Source organism: Periophthalmus magnuspinnatus, chromosome 20 (assembly GCF_009829125.3).
Source record: "Periophthalmus magnuspinnatus isolate fPerMag1 chromosome 20, fPerMag1.2.pri, whole genome shotgun sequence".
In the NCBI taxonomy this organism is placed as follows: Eukaryota; Metazoa; Chordata; class Actinopteri; order Gobiiformes; family Gobiidae; genus Periophthalmus; species Periophthalmus magnuspinnatus.
The window spans coordinates 17,480,885-17,492,278 of record NC_047145.1 but is presented as its reverse complement, the minus strand read 5'-3'; the positions used below and the strand labels follow the sequence as shown (position 1 = coordinate 17,492,278).

At 39.5% G+C, this 11,394-nt stretch overlaps 1 protein-coding gene across 1 annotated transcript; it reads right to left on the bottom strand.

Moving 5' to 3' along the window:
• Positions 1-3,683: 3,683 nt before the first annotated feature.
• On the bottom strand, positions 3,684-7,714 carry pi15a (peptidase inhibitor 15a). The gene is made up of 5 exons (XM_055229957.1): positions 7,234-7,714; positions 6,517-6,635; positions 5,514-5,646; positions 5,324-5,439; positions 3,684-5,023 (listed from the first exon to the last, which is right to left on the bottom strand). Exons 1-5 carry the CDS (start codon positions 7,501-7,503, stop codon positions 4,888-4,890), a joined length of 774 nt encoding a protein of 257 aa, XP_055085932.1. The 5' UTR covers positions 7,504-7,714; the 3' UTR covers positions 3,684-4,887.
• Between the last annotated feature and the right edge of the window lie 3,680 nt (positions 7,715-11,394).

The following is an 11,394-nucleotide window of genomic DNA, read 5'->3' as shown; positions in this document are numbered from 1 at the left end:
ACACGTTGCAGTCAACCTCCTCCCTGCGCTGTATCTTGGTACAGTTGTGTTTTGTTTGTTGTGTGTTGTACTCTTTACCTGCAATATTTGTTTTGACACACACAGCCCCGTCTCTGATTGGTTAATCCACCTGTCAGTCTGAAATCGGGGTGATGGGATATGGTCCCAGACCCACATGACATTGTAAATTTTGTCAAAGCATGTGATTTGAGCTGGCCAGGTATGTCAGCAATACCCATAAGGTAATATGCCCACTGTTTGCACCCAAAGAAGATCAGTATAAATCAGTAACAGTGTTTACAACTACTATTTTTGTTTCATTCAAGTATCATTTGCTTATTGTCCTTGCCCTAAATCACCCATGTCAACTGGTTCAACAAAGTGAATTAACAGCACTCTCATCTTTTTAATAAAACACAAAAATGAGGTCTATGTAAAGTTTTCCATAGAAAAACCCAATGAACCCAAAGCAGAATGTAGCCGAATATCTGTGCCAAAGCCGGAGAAACAAATAACACAATGCAACAGTAGCCTCAAGCAGCAAACCACGAACGCGTCTTGCACAAGCAAAAAAGAGAAAAGGGAGGAGAGGGAGACTAGTGTTATCTGCTCCATCGCTCCCTAATGGTTTTGGTTGGGGCTGAGTTAAGGTTGCAGCGCTGGAACAGAGATGGGGTGAACACGGGGCCAAAGTGCAGCAGGGTGGTTTGGCACACACAGTGAAAGTCTCTCTCCAGAGACTGTAAAGCATCAGTCGTTGATCAGATACAGACGCTTTAATGAACCTCTGTCTCTCTCTACCCTCTAGTGGTCAGTATCTGCCGTTGCAAGTGATCATAGTGTGGTACTGTCAACTTTGACAGCAAGATGTTTACGTTTATTATTGAAGAGCGGGATTATGGTTAATCAATTTCTCATGTTCGCCTTTTGCTTTAAATCAATCTTTTTTAATTCAAAGTATGTTTAATAGGATACGGAGTAATGGACCTTTGACCTCTTAGTTTCTTGTCTAGGCCTAATATCAACCAAGTATAACAATAAACTAGAAACATTGATTAAAGTTTATGTTCATGTGTGTAGGTACATTTATTCTAAATTATTTTGAATATATTTTTGAACCACTAGGTGTCAGTGTCCCCCAGTATCTCCATTGAGCTGTAAACACATTCTGCATCATGATATAAACCCAGTGACAGGTATAAAAACATCTTTAGTAATCACATGATTGTTATGAATATAAAGTGTATAATGTGTTGAAGAGACACCATTTTTAAATATAATTCTCTGTCACTTCCTTATTTAAAGTGATAATCTGTAGATTTCTGGAGATGGAAAGTCAAATCCATGATTCTGTGGAAATGAAATGATAAAGCCACATTTTGGAACGTTCTCCATGGAGGGAGATTAGTTTTATGCCATACGGTGGAAAATTATAACCAAAACAAAAACTTTCCAAGGAAACTAGCGTAGAGGAGACCCTCCTCCAGACCACATGACACATGAGAGTCAGGTTTGTGGAGATGCAAGTCTGCTCATATTAAGGATGCATGTCTTTTAGTGCAATAAACACAATTACAAAAAAAATAAAAATAAAAGATTTTAGTACATTTTTTGGCGAAAAGTGACATACTGTGGCTTGAGCACAGCTTTGACAGGCATCATACCTCTAATAGCCCTTAAACATTAATTAATAAGCCTGTATCATGATATAATGTGATTTTATTAAGGTTGCAGTTGTAGAAATGCTTGAATTTGCAGTTAAAAGTACTATGTATGATCATTTGGGCCAATTTAGCAGGAACCATGAAGGGCAACAAAAATTGTTCAGAGGGTTGCACTTGGCCCCTGGGCCATAGTTTGGACTGAATTAAAGGGGAAAGTTTGGAGTAAATGTATGTGTGCAGCAAAGCCTGAGGGTTGAGCCAGCGCTGATCAGCTCAAGTCAAACTGCAGGGTGTCTCTGCACTTTATGTTCCAAAACTGAACAATTTCTCTGAATTTTCCTTTGGGATCTGAGGTTTCCAAGAGACTTTATACTGTAACATTTAAGTGGTCAATCCATGCTATATTTGACTTTTTTTTGTTTTATGTTGAGGGCTATGGAATAACCAGTAGACAGTACAGAACGTCCCCATATAAGCAGGTAAATTATCATTCTATATCCTCAATCTGTCTGCTCTTCTTTCCATTATGTCATTGTACATTGAACCATAAAAACCTTTGGAAAAATGGCACTTTCTTTGAAATAGGCACCTGAAATGGTTTGTATACACTGAAGAACTTATTTCTTTACCCTATGTTTGAAGTAAGGGCATCCGAATCAAGAGGTGCACCACAAAAACCTGCCCTGCCATTAACTCTAAAGTTCAAGTGCTGCCCTCATAGAGATTTATGGTAGGAAAAGAGTATTAGCATGGACGTGTCAACATTTGAAGAGGTCCCAAAACATGCTTCAAGGGGCTGACATCATTTACTGAAAACAAAATGTCCAAACCCACCTGACACGAGTACATAGCAAACTGTATGTGCATAATTTGGCATAAGACCATATCAAGTTGATGGTTTTGTCTATTAGCTGGAAAATAATACTGCTTACATTATACACTTTACCTAGAGCATGTTTTGAGCACAAGTGTGGTCTCTGTCAGTGACTGTCATCTTATCATTACAAGATTTGAGATGTATTTCTATATATTGTTATTGTTGTTGTTGTTTTTTTTACTGTAGCACTTAGAGATTTGTCTTCAAATGTAAAATGCATTATAAATAAAATTAACTATTATTATTATTATTATTATTATTATTATTATTATTATTATTATTATTATTATTATTATTATTATTATTATCAGTTGTAGTAGTAGTTGTAGTAGTAGCAGCAGCAGTAGTATTAGTATAAGTATTAGTAAGTACTTTAAATGCTGTATTTCTGTATTATTTATTTATTTCATATTACGCAACTTGACAACTGATTCACGTTACAAACTAAAATATGGTATTTCTGGACTAACAGTGTTGACAGAAGACTTAAAGTACAATATTGAACAAAGAGGATGACCTAAATTCACTTAAAATATATTTTAGTTTTACAATAATCCTTTAAATATGAATGTTAAAGTATTTTTAGTAATACTTTCAGTGCAAAATTGAGTGGTTTTAAATGCAGTATTATTATTACTACAGGTGTACATTTTCAAAGTACTACATAAATCACAAATATGCAAATCAACAACTGCCAAAACACTGCACTGCTTGGTCTCAACAGCACATTAAACATGTCTTTACTTTCAAAGGCATTTATAGGTTCGCACTTGGCAGATTCTGGACTTGCTTTCACCCCAAGTCCACACCCTTTACCTGCTCATCGTATTTTATCTTATTACGGCGATAAACAAGTAAATATGAACTAGGATGATCCATAACAGATAAATATTACTAAAATAGTCTGGTCCATTTCCTTAAAAGTGAGTTCAGTGAGGATTTAAAAGGCTGTGTGGCATGTGATCACCTCTTTTTGCTACAATCGCAGCGTGTGAATCACTTGGCTGAAATGTACCAAAGTATTTTAAGATATTCTGAAATCCAAAATGTTTAAGTTAAAATAAATTCATAATACTCATTAAACAATTCAGATTAATGCCACACAAGAAAAAATGAAACATCAAATGTATAGTCAACAAAATAGATTTATTACAAAATACACATCAGAAAAAAGCGCTGTATTGGCATAAATACCATTTGGTGCTAATTAGAATCAGTGCTGAACAATTCAAATTTTCTATACTGCAGCGATGTGTGGCAATGATGGATACCTGGATACAGACTGTGGTAGTGCTTAAAACATGGTGAAATTTGACATGCAAATGAACCATTTTAGAGCTTGATATTTACAAACTATTTACAAACCATAAAAAACATGTTCTATTAAATATTTCCCCATATAAAAATGAATAACTTACAGTGTACCTGCTGATATAAATGAGTATCCACAAATACAGGCCTTGCATTAGAAGCTGTTAAGGTGCACTGGAGTGCTCATGGTGTCCAATATATCAACATTGGCTATAATAACACATAAAGATAAGTGTTGTCATACAAATATATAGATAGGACATTGCCATTACAGAGTAACAGTACCTTAAATGTTGAAACAATAACATAGTGAACAAGTGCAGCACTTGGCAGTGATCCAACAGTACAGACATCACAAACACATTTGTAATAAATATGTAACAAAATGGTAAGCTTCAAACTGCTGAAGTTATTGTAACAAGAGGTCAGGCTGAGAATGGTGATTGAAACTCCACTTCATGAATGTCTCTACCCAGTACACACTATGTAAATCTAATCATGTTTTATTCTCATTATTTAGAGTTTATAGAGTATTTCGTGTGGCTCTTACAGACTCAGGAGTTGCATAGCCTTTTGCATCGTACTATTCCCCTCTCTGAAGCTTTGATGTGGACATCACAGCATTCCTACTGAGGCAGTGCACACAACAGTTAGGTGTGAGTCCTATAGCACCGTAATGAGTGAGAATGAGCAGCTGTCATGTGTTAACCACACTGCACGTACGGAGCACAGTATGCCACATGAACTGTGTTTAAGGACCACACTACAGATAAATTATATTTCATCATTTCAAATCAAAACAGTATTACAAATTATGTACAATTTATTTACAAGTAAGTGATGCATAGTTACTGCTGCCATTAAATGAGTGTGTCTTTAAAAGTCCATATATACAAAAGGTGGTCCATGACTGTTGTGCAAATCTGTAGCAGTCTCTCTTGGTACTGAGGAGGTCTGTGGTCTACCTGTGGTCTACCTGTGGTCTACCTGCGGTCTACCTGTGGTCTGCCTGTGGTCTACCTGTGGTCTACCTGTCTATTTGAACCAGTGCAGGTAGTTTGTCTTGAGTGTGGGGAAGCACATGTTGTTACTGCAGGAGCCTCCATAACTGGGCGGACAGGCCGAGCATGGCACCCCTACTTTATATGGGGCTTCACCGATCCAGTTACCTCTGAAAGACAGACAAAAATACATTTAAAGCAAAATAGAAGATCCACAGTTTTGGGACCAGAGTGCATAAAGGTGCATAAACTTATATAACAATGAGCCAGATTTAAAAAGACTGGACCGGGCAGTACCAGTGCACGAGCTGTATCAGGCTTATGTAGACCTTGCAGAGACAGGGGTACTAATAGTCTATACCAAAGGATTAGGTCGTCATAGGTTATTGAGTTCAATGAGATTAAGTGACCTATTACAACATGAGTTCAGTTCCTCGTACAGTGAAGCATAAGACTGAAAGAATACTTACTTTGGTGAATAGTTGCAGACTAAATATGTGGCACGTTTCCATACAGAGCCCCATACATTCATATTGTGGCAGGTGTGGATGGCACAGCCCACTTTGTTTGATGTTGCCCAAACCATCTACAGAACAACAACAGTCTCATGAATCTACTCTTAGCAATGGAGCAAGTTGGTGGTGTTGACAGCGGGTGTACCTGTGTGTAATGGGTGCACATGGGTCCAGAACATTTCAGAGGGCAGCGGGGGTTACAGTCTCGGGGGTATGGGAAAGTGTAATCTTTGACTTCATCATACCATGGCTTCACCAACTGCAGAATGGAACGATACCTGGAAATGAAATATAAAAGGTCAGCTAAAAATGTACTGGCATTGGAGAAACAATGATTATTAATAATTTTTAAAGTAATATTTTAAGTCTGTTTTTAAACATCACAATCAACTCTGCTGTAAAAGTTGTCAGCACAGGATAAAATCATTTGTCATTCTGACAAACTGACCACAAGCTCTACTTTCACAAGGTCACTTTGAAATGATTTACCAAATCATTTATTTTATGTGTCTAAGAGAAATACTGTAGGTGTCACACTTTTTGACCCAAGTTTGACCTTGATCATCACTCTTGTGTATAACATACATTGTTTCGGTTGTTTTTCTTAGCTTTACTGAGAGACAAAAAATACAAGGAGGCAGAGACATGACCCTGGTGGAACGCCTCTGTATTTAACAGGGGGGAAGTAGAAGTCAAGTAAGTTAAACGTTTGAGTGAAAAACAATGCGTAACTCTTACAGACACCTATAAAATTTAAAAGAGGAACTTTTAAACCCATCTCTTAAAAAGACCTATACTATTCCTAAGGATAACCTTTTAATAACTGCCAATCACAGGGTTAACAAGCAGAACCCCCTTGTGTCTCGTGACGTGCTTCAATAAACACCCAACGATGCCAAATGGAAAATCAAGACCCACTAAAGGGAAGCACCTTTGTCCTAAGGGTCAATGCTAGCAACACATCTTTTGTTTATTTGAAGGGTCAAAGGAGCATTCCACAAGCTGTAACCAGGGCAAAAAAACTTAAAATAGAGAGAGAAGAAGTCGGCTGCGGGGCAACGATCATGAATGAATGAGTGCCAGTCCCTTGGAGGAGCAGCAGATGTTGTGATATAAGGGGCACAAGTGGGGCGCCTGGGGTCACTCACCGCCCCGTCCTGACTGAGAGGTTCTGACCCAAGAAGCGGAGGAGGTAAGGTGGCCCATGCTCCCACAGGCAGGCGTGAGCCCAGTCCTCTGCGGTCTTAGCCAGCATGTCATCCCAGACCTAGAATCACACAAGCACATCACAGAAAATTCAATTACATAACCGCGTGGAAAATCAAACCAGAAGAGGCTCTCCATCTTCTGCCATTTACGTGTGAGATAAGATTTTTTTTTTCCTGTGAGTGCTGCTGCAGGTGTTTCCATGGCAAAACCAAGAAGTGACAGCTTTGCTTCTCGGTATCCTATGATCATTACTTAAGGATGGGCAGCTTTACATCTTAACATCTCAACTATGATGTGCACTATTCGAGTACATCCCCCAAAAGGATTCACAGAAGTTCAGGATCATATGCAAAAACTATACATAGAATTGCAACGTCACCAGAAATGTATTTTAGGCAGGGATGAGTCACAGAGGTAAAAGTGACCACTCAGTCCCCTCATCTTGACTCTGTCTGCTGGACACTGGTGCCATGTCTGACCCCCTTTCCCCCTGGAAGTCACTGCTCTGGTGGTCTACTGAAATCCTATCCACTTAACAGCTGAGAGTGTCATTTGTCACTTGCTTTTGCGTAAAACCACATTTCTAATAAAACAGAAAATGACATAACAGAAGGCATATGTAAAAGTAACATATTAGGGGTTGAATGAAAACTTACCATGTACTCCATGTTGGATGCTGGAGGGAACACTCTTCCTCTGACTTTGTTGTGGTAATCAAGAATAGCCACCCTGTCGTTCATTGAAATATAACGCTTCCTTCGGCTTTTTGATACAGTCGAGTCTGTTCCATTATTCTGCGCTGTGCCAAAGACTGCTGAGAAGTTGTCGACTATCGAGGACACGGGTGCACCAGGGATACGTGTAGCCAGTGCACTTGCCCCACATGAGACGCACAGGATTGTTAAAACGAATAATTGAAGCTTCATATTTGGTTCCGGATTACACCAATACTCCTGAATGAACACTAAACCCAATAAAACGGTTCTTCTTTACGCAATCCTACCTTTCCTTACGCACCGACTACCTGCATTCCAGCCTCCGTGTCACCTCCAAAAGTGCCGCTAGTGGGCTGGACATAGAGAGACGAGGCTGCAGAAAGCAAGTTTTACGCTTTGTCTAACTTTGCAGAGGTTTGTGGAGCGCTGCAGCAGGCGTCCCTCTTGAGTCTCTTATATATTGCATTGGAGCATGCAGGAAGTGCGCGTGGCTCAGAGGTAGACGCACGGCTCCTCCTTGTCACCTGAAACACTGCATCATCTCAGCGGGGATTCAGTTTCAACTTTCCCGGACCTTAACAACATCGTCATCCACGTCACTCCACAAAACACTGCAGTATTTTTAACTTTGAGCGTTTCTGAGGTTTTACTGGAAATATAAGCAATTATTTTAGTTGTTTGAGTTGGTTTTGAAGAGGAAAAAAAACAAAACACTTGTATAGCCTAGTTGTTATAGTCTTATCTTAAAAAAAAAATAAAATGAAAAAACATGTTGCATACTTTTGTTGTTCAACTTAAATTCAAGTGGAATATTTAGGTTTCAATGCTTTACAGTCGGCTAATTTTCTTTCAATATTTAATTCACTTGATTTGCTGTTATCGGTAAAAAAAAAATATAAAATAAAAAATAAAAGCCATAAGTAGTGACATTAATCAATTCGTTTCAGATCACTCTATCTACAACAATCTCCCGTGTTACTCATGTGGAGCAGTGTTGTATTTATGACACAGTAAAGATTACACTTGTTCAGCAGGGCCTCCAGATGTGTGTGGTTTGGGTCCAGAGGCACAGCTAAGTGAAAAAACGTGGCTGCTCCTCGTCATTTTCATTGGCAGCTGGAGAACAAATTAAAGCAACGTGAAGCGCTCTCTCTCTCTCTCTCTCTCTCTCTCTCTCTCTCTCTCTCTCTCTCTGTGTGTGTGTCTGTCTGCTGTCTGTCTCTCTCTCTCTCGCCTTCTCTTTCGTCATCTCTCTCTCTTTCCCCTCACTTTCCCTCCCCATGCATTGGTTGTTTCTCTCTCTCTCGCTCTCTCCCCTTCTTCTTCTTCTTCTTCTTCTTCTTCTTCTTCTTCTTCTTCTTCTTCTTCTTCTTCTTCTTCTTCTCTTTTGCCATCTCTCTCTCTCTCTTTCCCCCCCACTTTCTCTCTCCATGCACTGGTTGTTTCTCTCTCTCTATTCTTCTCTTTTGTCATCTCTCAGTCTCTTTCCCCCTTCTCTTTCTCTCTCCATGCACTGGTTGTTTCTCTCTCTCTATTATTCTCTTTTGTCATCTCTCTGTCTCTTTCCCCCCTCACTCTCTCTCTGCATGCACTGGTTGTTTCTCTCCTTCTCTTTTGTCATCTCTCTGTCTCGTTCCCCATCACTCTCTCTCTCCATGCACTGGTTGTTTCTCTCTCCTTCTCTTTTGTCATCTTTCTCTCTCTTTCCCCCCTCACTCTCTCTCTCCATGCACTGGTAGTTTCTCTCTCTCTCTCTCTCTCTCCTCTCTTTTGTCATCTGTCTCTTTCCCCCTCACTCTCTCTCTCCATGCACTGATAGTTTCTCTCTCTCTCTCTCTCTCTCCTCTCTTTTGTCATCTGTCTCTTTCCCCCTCACTCTCTCTCTCCATGCACTGATAGTTTCTCTCTCTCTCTCTCTCTCTCTCTCTCTCTCTCCTCTCTTTTGTCATCTGCCTCTTTCCCCCTCACTCTCTCTCTCTCTCTCTCTCTCTCTCCATGTGCTGGTCGTTTCCCAAAAATCTTCCTACAGTGATGTTCTTTTCAGGTGCTGGAGAGACAAAGGAGATATATCACTGAAAAGGGGAGCGTTCTAAAAAGCATTGGGAGTTGTCTAACTTTCATTCGGTCCAAGCTGAATATGTTTGCTTTCAACTTCATAAACTGCTATAATAAAAAGTCTAAAAATGATTAGACTTTATCTGAATGTTTTACCATTCACATTCTAGAGCTATTATTGTCAATTGAGTCATTATTCTCTCCAAACTTGTCTTAAGTTTGGATAGAAGTTATCCAAGGCCATTTGAAGATGACAGATTTATGTGGAGTTTGGAGCATGATGGGGGCAGCAGTAGCTCAGTTGGTCAGTGTTTGTCCATTGATCTGGTTGACGGTTCCAATCTCGCTTCCACAGATGAATGCGATCGTTGTGTCTGCGTACTCTGGTCTATGAATGAGTACCAATTTTGAATCAGTCTCCTTAGCTGAACATTTTTAGGAGCTCCTGTGTATGTATCTTGTCTCACTTTCGATAGTGATATGCGGATGCCAGAATACACAAAGACCTTTATATATTTATAGATTAAAGTTTTACAGTCAGTTTAGATTCCTATCTCTAGAATATTGCAAGGTATATCCCTGCGATCTACACTGATCTAAGAAGGTTATTATTGGGTTTTATCCCAGGTCATCAAAAGAACATGAGGGCTTCAATCACCTCTCTTGGTATCAAGTCATGTTTTTGGATTATATCCCACTTGTTTAAAGCAGGCGTCCAAACATCAACTTCAAATAACCAAGGTCGGTATTATTGGAGATATACTTCCGTCCTAGAAAAGAGCTTGGGCGCCCGATCTTACAACCCCCAGATCCCTAAATCTTAGACAAAGCAAAGCATGTGGGTGGCAGTCTCTTTATAGTAAGTGCTGGTCACTAAGCGCAAGTTCAAGGAGGTGAGTTTGAGAGCTGGGCTTGACGGAGAGCTGATCTTCTCTTGGTTCTTTATTTCTTCATCGAGCATTAAGCATTTTGCACATTTTGTCTCTGTTTGCACCACCTTTCTATCTGAGGCATCAAATCGAACCACATCCTTACACCTGTGGTCATATCACATTTGAGTAAACATCGTGGGTGCAATGGGTTGATTATATGACCTATACATAAGGATTTAAGGATACCAGATTTCATTGTCATTGTCATAGAAAACAAATATTTAGAGCATCAAACACTGCGTAGTTTTGATGTAAAGTGCAATACTAAAAGTGCAAGAGCCCACTCAATAACCTCATAAATAACCCCAGTGTAAACATTAGCACAGTAATGACATCAGTGCAGCACGTGTGTAATAAACAGTAACAGGCACAGCAGCAGCATAAAGGGTATCAACCAAACATTATCTTATTCGTGAGGATTTACAATATTGCTTACACGTCCCAAAGCATGTCACATTACATTAACAAAAGCTGCTGTCTGGAGCGATGCTTTGACAGACAGTAGATTGAGCATTTATTGGGTTTGGACATTTCCCTTTTCAAAGCTGAAGCCCAACTCACTTGGTGGTCTATGTGGGACGCCTGTACAAGGCCTATTCAAATGTTGTGAATTTTAGGTTTGTTTTATTATTTGTGGGTTTGGAATGGCTGATTTGACTGGAAATAGCGTGGGTTATAGCTTTCGCTTTATGTTTTACACACCCAGGAGCTTACACTTCACAGGAATAAATCCTTAATGCATTACAGATGATTGGTAGGATCTTATTTTTCAAAATAACTTAAATTATGTGTATTTAGTTTAAGCATTTTGCCTGCTCCATTTCTGACACAGTATTTTGAGGAACTGAGTGGATGTCTGTTTTCCTGCATCACATCACATCTGCTCAGCCCTTTGACTCATCCTCTCATCTGGTATCAATCGCCTGGTTGTCTCGCTCCAACTGTCCAGCCAAAGATCCAGATCAAAACATTTGCACGAGCGATCCTGTCCTTGCATTTATAGTCATTTTATAATCCATATCATCTGATTAACTAATGCACACATGTTTGACACTATCTGATCCAAGACTAGATCTTGGTGACATCGAAATGAGTTGAACTGTTGGAGCAGTGC